Genomic DNA, 19,270 nt, shown 5'->3' with positions numbered 1-19,270 from the left:
GGTACAATTAAATCAGCCTTTCTACCGTGGTTAAACAAAAATGCATATAAAATAAAAAAGTTTTAAGTGACTACATTTCATGAAGAACTTGATCTGCATATATTTACACACAACACATAACTATTTACAAGAAAGTTATATTTTAAAATTTTATGTGAATAGCAAAACTATGCAAAATATGAATTTAAGGCCACAACATGAAAGGACTTTATTACAATCCCTTAATTCTGGCATCATCTACAGAACTTCAGATAACCAAGATGCTTGTAACCCAAGACAGAAACTAGTAAAGAAAGTATGATTAGTAGAGTCAAGATTAAATTGCTCAGAACATGAAGTCAAGAGGCATTATCTAATTTGTCTGTCATTTGGTGTGAATGAAAATACATATAAAACATGTCAGCAATAAGAAAAGTAGGACTTGTAAAATTATTAATAGAATATGATTTTTAAAGGTGAATTAGCAATTTAACTGCACTTAGGAATAACTAACAGTATTTCCTCAAACAATACTATTCAGTATTTATTAAAAGTCATTCTTTTAAGCAATCCAAATATAACAAGTTGGATTAAATTTTAAACTAAAAATACTTTCCTCTTAAAAAGATTTTAATATTTTTACAACAATAAAACCAGAAATTGTCCTGATGAAAACATCATATGTAGGAACAGCTGTGGTAATTCTCCAAAAGAGATGATCAGAAGATGCACTCACAGTGGAAACAGCAGAAATTTTGAAGTTCTACTGAACCTTTGAAAAATGTAGCTGAATTCCAGATAAATTTTCTTATGAGAAAGTTAAAATGCAGCACTCTTTTAATTTTCTTAGGTATTTTTCCATTACTTCCATTTTCAAGAGAAGGGGTAAAGCATATACAGCAAAAGTAAGATCTTTTTAAATTATTATTTTGAATAATTTTCCCATCTCTTGTTACTAAAATTCAAGGGAAAATTCTACAAAGTGATCGGTGATTTTTGGTGAAAGAATGTGAAACTAATAACAGAGAATTTCTTTATCTACAAGTAAAAAAATCAGACTGTGCAGAACACAAATGCAAAACCTGGGTTGAGTTGCTCTAGAAAAGATGCAGAAAAAATATTTTTAAACTTATCCCACAGAAGATACAGAATATTTATACTGAGTTGTCAATAGTGGCTTTATAATTTTCTGTAATACTAATAAGAAACCAACATATATTAAAAATACTTTTAACATTATAACAGGCTAAGGTTTTTTCCTTATTGCTAATTTGGAGAGAATGCTACACAATTTTAACATCTTTTATTAATGTTCATGGAATTCCCAGATTACTTATATCTATAAATGCTCAGCATTCTCCAAATGGCTACCTCAAACTCTCATGTAATTACCAGTTGTCTTACACTACATTGAAGAAGTTGAGATTCTTCCAAGCATGACACCAGCCAAGTGCTAAGCACTTTTAAATTCTGGCAACACAAATCCTGAATTACTTTGGGCATGCCTATACCATGTGTATTTCATTTCAAGCCTAAATGAAGTAAAAGTGGAAGACTGTGGGCCATGTAAGTATGACCTTTTACAAACCATGAGAAATAGTTCATGATTTAGAGCAAAGGAGCTCTACAGCATTATAGGAAACAGAAAAGATAATTAGTTATAAGAGATTCCTTATATTATTGAGCTATCTATTGATCATCCCTCTCAATTTTTTTTTCTATAATTCTGAGAAAAATCTGAATGATGAGGACAAGTAGACTAATGAGACTGAATAATGCTTTATCTTCAAACTCTCTCTCATCTACAATAACATTCCATTAACAAACTAAAAAAATTCCATTAAATACAATTCATCAAAATTATTTTCCAGAGTTTAAGCAGAATGATATTATGATTAAATTAAGAGCATATTTTGGTTGTTTGAAGTCTTCTGCAATATTCTGGAATGTACACACAAGGACAGTTACCTCATGGAGTTGTGATCCATGAGGCTGGGTTAATGAAGCTTGCCTGAATCTCTGACATAATGCATTAGCACTCTCCAAAGTACAAACATCATCTTTCATACACAGGTAATCCATTATTATTAGCAAATAAGCAGTACAGGCTTCATCCACTCACACAGCTACTTACTACATCAAGATTTGCTTCACCATGCAGTTACCCAGCATCAAGAAAATAATATGACACAGTACCAACAGGAATATTATTTTCTTGCACAGTAACCTTAATGAGCACTTAGGATAAGTACAGCAAATACAGATCATGAGGGGCTTTTCTAAAACACAAAGCCACTGAATTTATATGAGCCATACATTTCCCTTTAACTGCAGTATAGCAAACCCTGAATTAAAAGACAAAAGCAATAAGGAAATTAAGAGTAAACCACGATATTCAATCAAACTATGTCATGATTGCACCAATAAGTTCAGGATCCCTTAGCTGAGGTATCCAAAAGGCAATGACTGTAGTACACAACCACCATTGTCTAATTAACAACTAAAACTTTATTTTAATCTTACATATACTTTGGTGTGCTTTCCTTGCAAAAGAAAGCAACTGAGTAGACAGTACTCTAGACAAAAACAAACAGCCCAAAGAATAATGAAAAATGCGTATCTTTACTACACAAAACTTTTAACTGGACCCCTGTATTATGCAGGTTGTGATCAGCAATACAACGTCCAATTGACAACTAATTACTAATGGTGCCCCTCCAGAGTCAGCACTGGAGCCAATATATTTGTTAAAAACTAATGACAGCATTGAATAGACTCTGTGTTTGCAAATAATACCAGACTGGGAGTGCTTGACACACTGAAAGTGAGGGCTGAAGGAATGGCTAAGAGGAACCTCCTGAGGTTCAGGAGAGGCAAATGTTCTCCCTTTGGGACAAAATAGTCCCATTCAACACACACTGACTGGGCACAGCCTAATGGAAAGCAGCTCTGCCAAGAAGGACTTGGGGATCCTGGTGGACAACAGGCTGTACTCAAGCCAAGAATGTCCTTGCAGCAAGAAAGGCCAAATATATGTTATTCTTTCTAAGCAAGAAAGAAGCCCACAGGTCAGGGGAAGTGATTCTTCCTCTGTATTTGCCACTTGGGAAACCATGTCTGCAGCATTACATCAATTCTGTGACACTGGCACACATGAGCAAGCCCAGTGGGGAGCAGAGGAAGCTGGAGCACTTCACACATGAGAGGAGGCTGATAGAACTGGGTTTTCTCAGCCTTAAGAGTCTTTGAACACCTTCCACTACCTAATGCGAGCATGCAGAGAATGTGGAGCCAAATTCTTCTCACAGATACACCGAGATAAAAGTCATAAGCTCCACTTAAAAGCAAGTAATTATTTATAGAAAAATAAAATTACAGTGGAAGTAGTCAAACTTCCAAAGAAGTCTTACCCAAAGAAGCTGCAGAATCACCATCCTCAGAATTAAACTCACTCAAAATTAAACAGAGCAAGACTCCACACAGCTGTTCTATATTGGCCCTGTCCCATTAGATGAAGAGTGATCAAAGCAAGGCAAAGGCTTGGAACACTGACTTCCACAGGACCCTGATAACCTAGGCAGTTCTAAATTTCCATCAATACTTACTAGCAAACACTCATGATGTCTACTGAAAACTACAAAAAATTTATAATGACCTCACAACTTTATTTTAAATTAGACAAAACCAGGAACCCACACTTTACTTTCAGTTACAAAGGATGATCAAAGGACAGCATAAGATGAGACAACTATTTGCTACAACTGACTCTTTTTTTAAAGTGTGAAGCTTTAAAAATAATGCTTCCTAAACCTAATAATTGAGAGAAATTATTTAACTATATCCCTAAAGCATAGAAGGTACAAATAAGACTTCTGGATTTATTTTTCCTTTAAACTAAACAATAATATGTGGTATTATACTTAATATTTTTATTCAATCGAACAACAAAGTTGACTATCAGAATGCTATTTCTAATTTTAAAAACTTGGTTAAACAATTTGTTTATATAAATGTTTATTGACCAAGTTAAGAGAGTCTATTTATAGGAATTTTAATTATATACTTCATTTAATATATAATAATTTGCTTCTGAAATGTAAACATCAATATTGATGCAAGACTAAAATTACAAATAAAAAGTCAAATTACGAGAAATTAGATTTTTAAGTAACAAAATACATGATTGAACTATATTTTTAATATAAATATTTAGCTACCCAATATACAGAAATATGACCTTATATTTTTCATATTCACTAGCATTTTTAAATATATATCTACAACAACAACAACAAAAATTTATATACATTTAAGTTTATAGTGTACTTTTACACGAACATTTTTCTCCTGTCCTTGGTTTTTGATCATTAAAAATTCCCTAATATCCTACAAAAGCACAAAGACCATTATCAAATATTAAGGATGTACATACAAGCAGGCAAAATCTCCTCTGACAAGCATAGGCACAAAAAAACTTCACATTATATGTAACAAAAAGAGGGAATTAATGTTTCGAAGAAGATTATCAAATATAAAGCTACACAAGAAATATATTTTCTAAGTCATCACTGACAGGCTAGTGTTGCAAATATATGCCTGGCTTTGCTTGGCAACATTTTGTTAATACTCTGTTCATTAATTTAACAAACTATCAAGAGAGTATGTTTAGAATGGGCAAGCATTATCTCTTGCCTTTCATTTAATTAAACTCTGTTCTAGCTATATGACAGTCAGCATTTCATGAAAGGAATTATTTTAAGGATGGAGGTAAAATATTTCAAAGTGTGCTGCTAAAACATGAAAGCATAATCTAAAATTACCCCTGCACATACTGTAATTTATCTATAAAATTAAAGATGTTATTTCCAGAGTTCATAATTAATTGGATTCCACAGAGAAATTATGCAGGCATTCTAGATAGCAAAATGATGCACAAAGGCACAAAACATAGTGCCGAAGGACAACCATAAACAACCACCGTGACTTGCCTGCATTACAACAACCATTGAGGCTTAATACAAAATGAATACTGGCTGCCTTTTGCATGTGGTCATTACTCTGCTGCAAAGAAATTGCCATTGAATTTTGATTATATTGCCTTAATAAAAAGTAATGAAAGAGGCTCATGCTTGAGTGGCTTTCTTTTAAATGATACACGACAGTGATCCACAAAGGCCAGTGTGCCACAAGCTAATGATGACACCTCACCTGCGGAAGGGGATGCTAACGCACCATTGCAGGTGACCACAGTGATGTTGGCTTTTCCTGCAAACATTTTAAATAAACACTTTCAGTGTAACGTCAGTTAGAAATTAGTTTGCTTTTGAGACTTACCATCAATCCGACTAACAAGTTCTTCCAACATCTTCACTTTCTTCTGGATTCCTGGCTGTGCAAACGTATAGTTATCCTAAAGAGGCAACATACAAGTATTAGTTGCAGAAAAGCAAAAAAGGGCTTTCTTTTCTTTCAATTACTTTTCTAAATCCATGTATTTTTCATTGTTTTCTTATGGAGTTTCTGTTTCATGACTACATTTCTTAGGTCCGCTTGTACAGTAAAATCATATATCCTCACACTGTACAGTCCTGTGAGTCCCCACCTCCAACAGTATATTCTGTACAGCTACTCCTGCATCAGTTGCTCTCTACTTGCTAATCTAGAGAAGTTACTTTATTGCAGAAATCCAAGTAGCTTTAAAAGGCCCTCATCTTACATGCTAAAATATGCCATGCTAGAGATTTCTGAGGTGATTTTTTTTCTTGAAAATTTACAATTCTACAAATAATGTAGGAAATATGAAAATTTAGCCTATAATCAGAGACAGGCAAAGAATTTGATCTTTTGAAGTACACAGAAATAACTTCAAGCAGCATAAGAAATCAAGTCTGTTTTAATGTACTCATAACTGTTCTGGATCCAAGATTACAGTTAATATTATGAATCAAAATCTAACACACAAGCTATGTAGCTAAAAGGGCCTTATATTTGCATATACTTCTTTGAATGAATTAACTCTATATGGATTTTTAATTTGTGAATTGCAGCTCTGTAATACAGACTTGAGTTTGAAATAATGAGAGCAAGAAAGATATCTCTGCTTGAAACTAAAAGTGATTGACTTTTTAAAACAATGCCATTATTTAAATATACAGCAATGTTTCTGAATATTTAATTTTTGATGACATGCATAGAAAATCAGGGTAAAGGATGTTTTGCCTCAACCATTATTATTTGAGTAATTCCTTTATTAATTGGAGCTAAGTAATCCCAAAAATGGCTCTAAGGTTTTTTTTCACTTATATTGAAATATTAATTTTTCTTGACTTTGTTTCAAATTTTAACTTGTTCTTAGAGTAAAAGAGATGATTATCGGTTAATTTTTATGTATCCTGATATGTTTTTCTATTTAAAACCAAAAAAAGTCTTATTGACTCTCTTGACTTTATTTGCATGGAGTTTTTTTAGGTTTTGACATACGAAACTGAACTGAAATTTAACCTTCAAATTCTGTAAAACTGCTATAAAGTGTGAAGCCTACAAATTCATAAAAATAATAATTCTGTATTTCAAAGTACATCATCCAACGAGTAAACTACAGTATCAAAAAGTATCAAAAAGCATCAAAAGTAACAAAAAGTACTGGGAAAAGTATCAAAAAGTATCAAAAAAGTATCAAGAAATTATCAAGAAAAATATTAAAAAAGTATCAAAAAGTCTACTGTATGCTCTGATCACTTGTAACTGACCACAGCAGTAGCTATATTAAAAATTACAGCAAAATTTTCTACTGGTCTAGCAGTAGCCCTTTCACAGTAATTATTATTAGAACTCAGTGTATAAGCCAAAGCAGTATGGATGAGGAATAATTCCCTGCATTTTTTCATTTTCCACAGGAATTACCAAGTAAAATAGGCAACAATTTCAGCTTGTTGACATTAATTCACGAACAGAATATGAGCATCCTTTTTAATGCAATAAAGTACCAAAACAGAAAGAATGGAAAGGTTCATACAGAATTCACATCTATTATAATCTCATTTCAGGGAGAAAGAAACTATCCCATGCACTGGAACACCGCCTTTTATACAAGTCTGACACATAACCTGTATTAGTCATGGATAATAAATATCCAGGGTACAGCATCTTTAGGAAATCATAATCACTTTATTTACAGAACATACTCTAACAACAAAAACTGTATTCACTTTCTTTTGTCCCAACATGTTTATATACTGTTCTTTTTATTTATTTAAACAACGTTAACTGGTGTTTCTAGAAGTGGTACTGCACTCAAAGTACAGCAGCATTGTATTTAATTATTTCCTCTGTAACAGATCCTCTGTAAAAGAATATTCCTGTATTTAACGCTGAAAGTCAACACAAAGTTAAAACACTAGTGCTTCGATCATTAGTCTCTCCCCAGGTAGTGCAACTCTTGACTGTAATCTATGAATCTGAAATTACTTTCTTTCTCAAAGCCTAATTTACTCCATACACACCTGGAAATGCAACCCAAAACTGCCATCTTGATTTGAAAACTGGTAAATTTGCTTTTAACTACTTTTGATCTTTCGCCTATTTATTTTTCTGTTCATTATTTCAGCTGCAAATGAACACAGCTGGGGGTCATTCTCCTACTTGTGCTGACTCACCTAAACTCAAAATATCTAAATATCTTTATTGGATTCCCCAGTATTTTCTTCTAATTAAACTATGTTGTACATATCCCCTCCCATGACACTTGCAGTTGACTTCCTGGAGTTTGTGAAACTGAGAAAGACTTTGTAACATAACAGGTATTCTGTTACCCACTATTCCTGCTCTTTTCATGCTTATCGATGAAGTAAAAACAGTAAAACAGAAAAGAAAGAATATGCCAAACTCACAAAATTAATGAACTATTGCTCAGGGCTGTTGAGCCAAGACAATTCTTTTCTCGATTACTTATGACTACTTCAGAGCTTGTCTTTTCCTCATTATCGATGGTTGAAGTTTCAAATGAGGAAATATAACAAAGATTTTCAGGATGAAAACAAGAAGTTCACATAAAATATCTCCTATTACTAAACACTGTTCTTGATGCTTTCTAGTAAGAATTAACATATGACAAAGTATGTATGGGTACACACCAGATTCCACAATAAACATGAAAATTCATGCACTGGTGTGCAGTGAATATCTAAATTCCTTGACCTTCTGCTCACATAGGTTCCAACACACTTTCAGTGAACTATGCTAACTTACTTCACAGCTGAGTGGTTATAATATCTAGTTCAGACTGACACATTATTAATTTCACCTCACAATACAGAAGGTTAGGACTTTATAATGTCAAAAGAGATCAAAGTTTGCCTCAGCTTCAAAGCTTTGTATTAGTAGTCTGCACTCATTCTTTAGAAGCTCTGCAACTACAACTAGTTTTGGCATGGTTTCTCAAAACCTAGTTGTTATAATTTAAAATAAAATACTTACATTATAGACTTTACTAAACAGTTTTTAAAGAATTAAGTAATTCCTTGCTTTTTTTTCTTAAGGGTGAGAAATTCCAAATGGAAGGAATTTGGAAAAATGCTCACAACAAATTGAACTGGGACAGTCCTTGGAGAGGTGGGGAGGGGGAAGGGTGTGACACAGGGAGAAGAGAGGGTGAGGAAGGGAAAGAGATTTCATAGCCACTAGCTGAAGAAAATCCCCCATCTTTTTCTCTTAATAGCTGATGATGGCATAATTTTAAAAGAAGAAGCAGCAAGCTGAAGAGGAGTGGAAAACAATTTTTCATGCCATCGTAAAGGAGAAACAGAGCCAGCAAAATTAAAAGAAAAAAACTCTGTCAGTAATTTGACATAATGACTGCAACCAAGCAGAGGCATAGGCACAATGCTTCTCATCTTTTCAGGTCATACATACTGTTCACCAAAATTGTACTGAAGAAAATATCAGAAACATTAATGGAAGCAAATGGGAAGTTTTGACACAAAGCTCTTGAAATGCATTAATTTGGTTTATATTGTGTTGGATTTGTAATGTTTCCCCTGTTCCCCTTGGAAACTGTATCATGTGGTTTGTCTCTGCTCGGCCGCATCCATCCCCCACACTGGAACGTAACCCAACTCTGTTCCACTCCCGCCTTGTCCCTGATTGGGCAGTGGCTTGTCCCTGCCTCTGGGCCCTGCCCGCTGGGAAAAAGCCCCGGGACAGGCAGGGCCGGGCTCTCTCTGGCACTGGCGACAACGGGAAAGGAGCTACAATAGCTCTGGACCAAATAAAGCTATAATTCCACCCCCGGACAAGGAGCAGGCTCTTTCTTTTGCCATCGGTGGTCATCTGGGTCTCTCTAAAGATCCTCCACACAAAGTGTTCATGAGTTGTTTGCTCATTTTAACAAAGTTTTATCAATGAGAGGAGAGTTTTTAAATATAGATGATACACAAAGCAATCCATATAAATCATACAGACATGGATGTCTATTTTCTCTACTGATACATATTTAAGAACTCCTATGCATCAATTTTGTATGTTCAATTATAGTATCACATGAACAATGACAACTGAAAGAAAAAGGTTTGCTTATCCTCATTATGTCACAAAGAGAACTCCTGAATTATTATTTTTTATTCATTTAAGTACTTCATTCACATATTTCTGAATTTTTTAAGCAATCTCCTATTAAAAATCTTGGTTCACCTTGCTCAGAAAGTTATGCAAAAAGATGGGGGCAGGAGGGAGAGAAGCATGACACTAGATAATGATAGCCACCACATATATTAACACTATCAATGGAAGCACAGTTTAGCCAAAATGTGTCTTGAAGGCAGAGATAATAATGTAAATTCACTCCTGAATACAGTTCAGGATAGCAAGAGTGTATTCATGAACTAGAACAAATACACAAGTGTGATGGACTATGCTGTTAGCACAGTCCATAGCATGTTCCATAATTACTCCAAGACACTTTAGAAGAAAAAGTTTGTCAACCATTATAATTATTAAGACTGACTTTTCAAAATGTAAAATGTCCTAAGTAGTAGGAAAAATATTTGCAAAGCATTACAGCCCAAAAATTTTTATATGCATAACAGTATCTTACTTATTCCTACACAATAGGACAAGAAAAGCAAGTTTATTAAAATGTAGGTACTGATTCTCTTGTTGGAGTAGCATCCACAGAATCAGAACCAAAGATCCAACCTTCTACTCGTCTGCGTAATCAAACCTCAGTTTTACACAAGTGGATGTATTATAAATTACAGAAACTGTAAAAGTAGCAAAGACAAAAGTGCTCAGGGTATATTTTTGGATTTCAGGATAGGCCAGACAACAGTTCAAATCTGGATATGAGATCTAGAAATCATAAATACAAACATGTACAACCCCAAAAGCTGATGCTGCAAATTTTAGGTAGAGGATAAAATATTTTTATGCTAAAGTATACTCATAGCACAGTGTACTTCAACTACTGATTACAAATAGGTTTATTATCTTCCTGAAAATTTTACTCTCAGTGACAGGCTGGAAAACTCCCTTGTCAGCCTCCAAAGGGAAACTAACAAACTCAGACACACAGAAAACAGATCTGCAATTCAGCATAGCCCTAAACTAACCACATTGGTGAATTGCAGACATAACCAAGAAACTTGTCTTGCAGGAGTTCAATAAAAGGGTACAACGAAAGCCATAACTGACCTATTTTTTCCTTTCAAATGAACCTCAGAAAGGTTCTGTGAAGAATTTTCTGAAGAGTTATTTCTGCACATACTTCTCAACATTTGAAATGTACATTGATATTTTGAAATGCATGGTCATGTTATTTATTGGATCCAGCAGGCCTCTGACAGGCTTTTCAAGCACCATTCCTTCCATCTATCCATCCGTCCGTCCATCCATCATCCAGACTTCAGGCATATGTTAGCAACAACTTTCCATAACTCAGGAGTGAGAAAGAACTCTGAAGGATTCCCTTTGAGTGTCATAAATCTTGCTCTTTTATCAGCCACAGAAATAGCTAATATGTACCTCAGCACACTCCAGTCCCTGGATATTAATTATCTCACTTTTATTCTAAAAATTGCCAGGCCCTGATAAATAATTATATTAATATTTTAGTGCTATTTTTAATACTTCTTATTAGATCATTATGCAATGCATGTATTTCCCCTTTGGTTATTTCATTACCAGTATACTCAAACTTAAAATGAAAAGTTATACTCTATTTTATACATGAGCATTACATTTTCAGGTGGCACAGATCAATGTGAACTTTTTACTTGAATGTTAATGAGACACTGTTGAGGAAAGTGTTATAAAGGACAATCTAATAATTTTTAAAAAAATCAATAATCTGGATATATGGGAATAGCTACTTAATTACATGGAAAAAATACTCATGGGATAATTCTAGTTTTCCCATATGAACAGCCACAGATGAAAATACAAAAATGCTCATGTATCATCTACAGTTTAGAAGCGCTGTAAAGACAACCAGCTTTATCACACACATGGAAGATGTATTTTGCATACGGCCACACACAGCCTCAGAAGCAGGTCTTTATAAATCAGCATAAATCAGCCTATCTTGCAAGAGTACAGGCTGGAGATGAGTTCTGTGGAACAGGACCTGAAATCTCAGCCGACAGACTGCTCAGACTGAGTCACTGATACGCCCTGGTAGCAAAGCCAGCCAGCAGACTGCTGCCCCTGTAGATGGAGGGAAGTGATTATCCCCACTCAGCACTCATTGTGGAATCACAGAGGCTGGCAGGGACTTCTGGAGGCCATTGAAGTCCAAGCACTGCTCAAAACAAAGTCACCTGAAGCAAGATGTTCAAGGCCGTGTGGACTCTGGTTTTGAACTTCCCGGATGAGGATTCTACAACCTCTCTAACCAAACAGTTCCAGAGTTCCATATTTACTGTGTAGATTTTCCTTCAAGTGTTTAAAAAGAACTTCTTGTATTTCAAGATCACATCTAAAATACCACATCCAGTTTTAGGGACCCTGATACAAAAAAAGGTAATAAACTTCAGAATAAACTGAAGCAAGAGCAAAAGGTCACCAAGATGCTTGGATATATGGAGCACATGCTCTTTGAGAGACTGGGGAAACTGGACTTGTTCAGCCTTAAGAAATGAAAGCTCCATGAGCACCTAATCACAGCCTGATAAAACCCATGTTATCAAGATGACTGACATCCATTTTTAATAGTTGTGCACAGCAGGAAGGTAAGAGACAAGCAGCATAAACAAAAAATGCTCCATCGGCCTATTGGGGAGAAACTTAAACATAGGGACAAGGAACCACTGGAATAGGTTAACCCTCAGAGACTGTGAACTCTCTGTCTTTAAGACCCAACTGGACAAAGCCTTCAGAAACTCAGTCTGATCTCAGAGCTGCCCCTGCATGGAGCAAAATTATCCTAGGTTCTTATGATTTCAGAAGCTGTCATTTGTCTCCTGAAATAAATAAGCAATTGCAGTTAGGCACAGTCTTTCTGGGACAAAAACTAAAGAAAAAACTTAGAGCACAAACTGATGAAGCACTGAAAAGGAAAACCATTACATACATCATCATCCAAAATTGACTGCTATAAGACAGCTACAGATTACAAGATTAAATTATATTTTAGAGGGATAAATTTATATTTAAAGAGGCCTAATATTTGTTAGATCATTTTTTAAAACTTTAATCAAACTGTGATGTGACGTATCCACAGTCGTTTAGAAGCCTAAACTTAGAGACAAGCAACACAGAAAGAAGATGCAAAGTAATCTAAGAACAAAAAATATATTAAATTATCATGCAAGATCAAACATTAACTACTGGAAAAATTCTGCAAACTGTGTAGCTAGAGGCAAAAACATACTTGCATAGGAATGTCCAGATGACAAAAAAAAAAAGCACAGAGGAATCTGCTAAAATGACAGATGATTTGAACAAGCTTTTATTTCTTCTCTCAGCTGAGAACTGTATGCATGTCAGGAAGTGACTATCGAGCTGCCCAATGCCAACTCCTGTTCTTTACTGCACAGGTCTCTATGGTTCAAAGATGCATTCTTTTATTAAAAATACACACTAGATACATAAGGAAGGGAGGTAAGATGACTGAGGAATAGATACTATGTGTGGTAAAACTCGAGCAAGAAATGCAATATGTCTCAATAACACCTTTGACAATTCTAGAATCAAGAAAATGAGACTGCCTGGATAGACTGGAAAAATAAATGAGTTTTCTGTTAAGAATAATAAAGAGGTACAATACAATCATTCTTCCATTACACCCTTCTGCACTGAAAAGACAAAACACACACACAAATGTATCTAGCTCATATTAGCCAAAAATTTCACAAGATGACCCTAACTGTTATCAAATTGCACTCTTTAAACTTTTTCAATACTGGTAGGGCAACATGAAATGGAAGCTTATATTGACGAATAAATTAATGGAAATGCTCTCTAGAGATTCTTTGATTGCAGTTACCACATGTCACATATCCCTGTACAGTTCATTCAGACATCTCAGACAAAACCATCACATACATCACATAGGAGTCTTCTATGCCATATCTTCAGAGAAAAATGATTGTGCATCCAGAATGCAAGTCAGCCAGAACTACAGCATCACACAACAAACCCACTGGGAATCTTTAAAGTTCATCCAGTCCAAACGTCCTGCTGTAGACAGGGATAGCTTCAGCTCAACCAGGCTGTTTAAAGCCACATCAGTCCTGACCTTGAACACTTCAAGGAAGAGGACATCCACAACTGCTTTGGGCTACTTCATCAGAGAAAATCCCTCATCCTTATGTCCTATCTAAATCTACTCTCAGTTTGAAATGTTGCCCCTTGTCCTACCACTACAGGCCCTGGTAAAAAGTCTCTCTCTAGCTGTCTTAAAAGCTCCCTTTAAGTACTGGAAGGTTACAGTAACATCTCCCCAGAGCCTTCTCTTCTCCAGGCTGAACAACCTCATTGTGCTCAGATTTTCCTCACAGCAGACATGCTCCAGGACTCTGATCACCTTCATAACCCTCCTCTGGAGCCTCCAACAGGTCCACGTCTGTCCTGTGCTGGGGATCCCTGAAATGGCTGCAGTACTCCAGGTAGGGTCTCACAAGAACAGAGTGGGGGGGGCAAAATCCCCTCCCTCACCTAGCTGCCCACCTGCTTTGCATGCAGCCCAGGACACAGCTGGCTTTCTGGGCTGCAAGTGCACTTTGCTGGTCATGTCCACCAGTATCCCAAGCTCTTCTCTGCAGGATTAGTTCTTCCAACCAACTCAACCTGCAACTACATGACTGTTTTATCTCTTAAGTAAATTGGTATAATCACAGAAAGGAAACAAAACAGGAGGATGGGAGAAGAAAAACAAGAAACCCTTTTACTTCAGCAGCACTGCAGTTGCACTGAATTAACTGTAACATCATTAGTCACAGCACTAGCATAATCTTTCAAGTCTTTTTTTGACAGATGAGTGCATCCTTGAATATATCCAACACTATTACATTTATATAACAGCTTAAATTTTCATCGATGCAGTTTAATTTCATTGCAATTGGTTTCCATATTTTGATTCTCAGTACCTGATGGTCTTGTATGAAAACAAGAATTTTAAGGAGAAGTTACCTAATCTGTGAACTTCCTCTCCTAGAACAAAAATAAAGCAACAGGCCAGTGACAATGATGTTCCAGAAGCAAGTAAAACAGTTGTAGGGTTTGCATTTCTTTACCTGGCTTTCTTCCTTTCCAGTAGATTTCAAGCTCTCACTTTTTTTCTTTATAACTTTTCACATATTTTTGCTATGTGGTCAAGTACTTTAAAATATAGGAGTTTTAGAGATTGACATAAGCAAACCATCATTTGTTACAGGAATTTACATGAGAAAATGACTATGCATTTCAAAAATGCTACACAAAACACTAAGCTATTTGACCTTTAACCAGGAGAAGTACACTTAAAACACCGTCAAAAAAGCTTTTTTGTTGCCGACTTACTTCTATAACCATTTTGTCAAAAATGAAGTCTGTTACAAGTTTCAAGTCACACTGCTCCTTAGCCAATGAAACATTCATATTAAAACATGTCAAAGGAAAGAATGTTGTAGATACTTCTAATCTTCATAAACTTTTAAGCCCATGAACATTTACACAAAAGTCTACCATTATTAGACTCCAATTTGCTGCATGTAACAAAAAATTGTGCCTCCATTTAGAGCTTTTCCACATAGCGAAAATTCAAAAACTCAGTGAAGTAGCGTAAGTATCAAGTTTTAAATAGGTCTTTTAAAAATATGAAGATAATTTCAGGAACTATTGAGACAGCAATCACTTACAGGTTGCTGTATTAACAACTTAAAAATTAATAAATAAGCCAGGTTTTTACCACCTCAGTGAGATCTTGAGCAACTGTTCTTCATGCTTGGCAAGAGATTTGCAAAACATGCATCTAGAACTGGAGGTTTCTGTTCTGCTCTAGAACATCACACACAATAAAACATGCAAACATTTCGATGAAGAGAAATTGCACGGGGTTTTTTTTCCTTTTCCTTTCTATGCCAAAGTCACAGTGGATTTCTCCAATCGGAAAATTGACTTCTCCTCTGTTTTTCATAGATGTACTCTTTTTCAGCCTTAAAGTAGTTCAAAGCCGTGACATTAATCAGTTAACTCCACTACTTACAGACAGGAAAAATCAATTTACCTGAATGCCATCAAGCAACTTGCTCATGCACCAGTAACTGTCAGCTTCTATGTTCTGCAGCACTTCTTCAGGCAGACTGGAAACATCAAAATTTTCCACTTCTTCTTCTTCTGTTTCAGGAAAAGAGAGAAAGACAAGCCAATGAAGTGCACAGAATAAATAAAGCAAGAATGAGGAAAATAATTAAAAACAAAGACAGTCACCACTTATCTTCTAGTCAGAAACCAATGCACATTTACTTTAACAGGGACTAAATGAATCATTTATTGCTCAACTGTGTCATCTAATGGCTTTAAATGTTAATGAATACTTAATTTCTTGCAGACTGTGAAAATCTCAAATCATGCCTGCTTAACCAGAATTAATATATAACAAATTACTTTATTCTAAACATTTCACACCTGAAAGAGGATCAGAAGCACTTTGAGAGCCCTCAAGATTTATATGAATAACCCCCAAAGAAGATGACTATGTTTGCACCATGCACAGAATGTGCAAGTATGTTGCCAGTCTTCACAGAAGAAAACGCCCTGAAAAAATACTTCTCAGAAAACCACTGAACTTTATTTAGAAAGCAGACTACAGCTTTTCAAGGAGGATTTGTTTGTCAGGCAAGTACTTGGAATTAGAAGGAAATCAGATGGAAGAAAACAGATGATTCCCACTCCCCAACCCCCAAAAACTCTGTGATTATCAACACAAGAAAAGCACAGAATCCAAAAGACATCTAATTCATGGAAACCGAGTCTACCACACAAGTGGGTTTAAAGAAATTCACACTTCAACATGAACCACAATTTTACATTGTCTTTTTAAAGGCACGGAATCTGAATTAATCCATTTTGAAAATAATCAGAATGTGCTGTCCTGACACCTTACTCCCAAAGTTCCCATACAGCTCTGGGAGAGAGTTTATTTAACATGACCTGTCAAGGTTCTGAGTAAAAGCTGCAGCTTCCTTCTTGCAGCAGCTCACAGTGTCTTACTGTACCAAGTAAGACACTGTGTCTTAAATGAGTACCAAGGAACAATCTGTCCCAGCCCTGGCTTATTCTCAAGGACAGGGAGGTGCAAAAGAGACTAATTCTACTTAAACTGTGCATGGTATACCCAAAAAGGAATTTCCTCCATTATACACCTGCAAGGTAGCATAGAATAAGAAGTAAGAGAAAGCCGAGAACATGTATCTTAAGACTCCTCTATTACTACCCTTCATAGTTCGGCAGCATATAATTAGAGATGCCCAAGTACATCTTTAGGTTGTCACATTTGATTATGCTACCTTAAAGCACTTATTTGTCCATTGGTAATTACCATTATCATTATGTATGTTTTAGAATAATTTTAACACACCTGTGATTTTACCACTACTAGTAGGCACTGGTAGGAAGGTGTTACCAAAGCATTTCTCTGTGCACTGTTTTCTATTTGTGGGTGTACATCTTCTAAGGGATCAATGGTTTTGGATTGTGAAATATTAATAGCTGTAGGACAAGAAGATTAGGTTGTGCTAATAAGGCATTATTTAGCTATCTACTTACTATGGAAATCCGGTAAATAAAACAGGGAATTGCAGCATAAAATAATAGCATGGGATGATCTCAGAGGTTGTAAACAATGAACCAATAGTCATTTACTGGTAATTAACGGAATACCACCTTTGCATTGGAGCACAGTTCTACCAACCCAGTTTCTAAAAGAAGATATACAATTATTCAACGTATTTCAAACACCCTATATAATAAACTCCAATATAACACTACCTTTCAAAACAATGACTGAGCAGCAGACTGCAGCACCAATTTTTTTTAATAGCACATCCTTTTGTGAGGAGGAAGAAAGTCTTTATGTAAGTAGGATATTCCTCCCAGTAAAAAAGAAGGGAGAAGCCCCACAATGGACAGCAAATTCTTTCAATGCTCTATGGAAAGTGGGGGTAGCATTGGAAGTAAGTGGGAGCAAATGCTCCTCCTCTCTGTCCTCTGGTCCCATCACTTTCTCTGTTCGACTCCTCTCATAAGAGACAGGTTCTAGAACAATTCTGGCTTCATTTCACTTGTTAAACTTAATCCCTCCACAAAAAAAGTGTTAAGAGCATAACATAATATAAAAGTATTTTCATACTGAAAATGCTTGAATACAATGGAGATAATAAGAAAGGTTTTAAGGAAGGCATACAGGTCAGCATAAGCAAAAGAACCAAAATATTTAGCAATAAAGAAATATAACTCAAATTAGAAAAGTAGCTAAGGTGATGTACATTTAGCAAAATTAATCCAAATTGAAATGCCAGCTCTGCAGCTCAAAAAAAAAAAAGAAAAAAAAAGCAACATAAAGAAGTGACAGAGTAGTACTACCTGACTTGTTCTAAACTAGAAAGATAAATAAATCAGATGAATCACAGTTAAAAAAAATAAAAAAACTTGTTTCTCAGTATTACCTATAATTTGCTCTTAAAAGGATTGCCTCAGAACACAGAACACTGTGGAAGTCTAAACTTAGCTGAAATAAAGCTTTATACACCCACCAAACAATCTGCCATCCTGGGACTGAACTACCTGCAAGCTGTGAGAAAACCAGGGCTGTTTGTCAAGGTAGGCTAAATGAAGCAACTTGGACAGCAACAACACTCCAGCACTGATATTTTGCAAAAACTAGATTCTGATTGTTCTAATACAGATGGATTATCAAATCAGAATGACCATTCCCCCGCCCCGCCCCCACCAGAAAATACAATATAGCTTTTAAGAAATATCTTTGAATGGTTCCAATTATTGTTCATAAGTATGCTCCCCAAGCACAAAAAGGAAGTCAGGACAGGCCTTTCTGAAAAGAACACAGGTCTGACATAAATTCACTACTCTAAGTAAAATTCTCATTATTGCACAGGGAACAATAACAGATATAGATAGCTTTTAGCAATCTTTCTTCACTGAAAGAACTGGTGGTCCCCAATTAAAATGTCCAGCTGCCTTGTTTTGTCTCCCCTCTGAAGAGATATTCAAGAATATTTTGCTTTTCTGTGGCTTAAAGAGACTGATCTTTAGCATTTCCATAAGCCTCTTAAACACAAAATAATTATTCATGATCTTTTATATGTTCTTTAAATATACGAGCTACTTCTAGACCAATTTTCTATCCCATTGTGCTTCCAATGCGTCACATAAGTCATCTCTTCGGAAGTCAGATAATCAAGTTTTAAAAAAAAAAATCTAATTAAGCATTTAAGATAACTCAGTTGTATTTCTATTGTAGCTTAGCAGTATTTCCCCTGTAAAGCACCTGTGTCAAACTTTGGCTTAAAATTCTGTGACCAAGTATTCCAATGAATAATTACTTGGAGCTATACAGAAATATGGTTTCATTAAACCAGCTAAGATATATATTTTTGGATATGTTACATTAACTGGTATTTTTTGATTCAAATGTGGTGTATGATGAACAAGGAACTACACTGTGGAAGCATGCAAGAACTCTTCTAATAAAGATGGTACGGCATCACAAAACCAAAGTCTCAAACAAGCAAGTGCTCAGTGACATTGACGGTTTCTGCTCCACCAATCCACCTTACTTTGCTACGCTTTATTAAGGAAG

General features: G+C 35.5%; 1 protein-coding gene across 4 annotated transcripts in view; it reads right to left on the bottom strand.

The window, feature by feature from the left end:
- TBC1D22A (TBC1 domain family member 22A) overlaps nt 1-19,270 on the bottom strand; it is a 143,029-nt gene that overhangs the window by 76,533 nt on the left and 47,226 nt on the right. For all 4 annotated transcript variants that reach the window (XM_040061853.2, XM_040061854.2, XM_040061856.2 and 1 more), the window contains exons 9-10: nt 15,677-15,786; nt 5,314-5,389 (exon numbers count right to left, since the gene is read on the bottom strand). In XM_040061853.2, the coding sequence (XP_039917787.1) occupies nt 5,314-5,389; nt 15,677-15,786 (186 nt within the window). The remainder of the gene's footprint in view (nt 1-5,313; nt 5,390-15,676; nt 15,787-19,270) is intronic.

The sequence above is a fragment of the Hirundo rustica genome, chromosome 4, assembly GCF_015227805.2.
Source record: "Hirundo rustica isolate bHirRus1 chromosome 4, bHirRus1.pri.v3, whole genome shotgun sequence".
Classification (NCBI taxonomy): Eukaryota; Metazoa; Chordata; class Aves; order Passeriformes; family Hirundinidae; genus Hirundo; species Hirundo rustica.
This window is presented reverse-complemented; position numbering and strand designations above follow the sequence as displayed.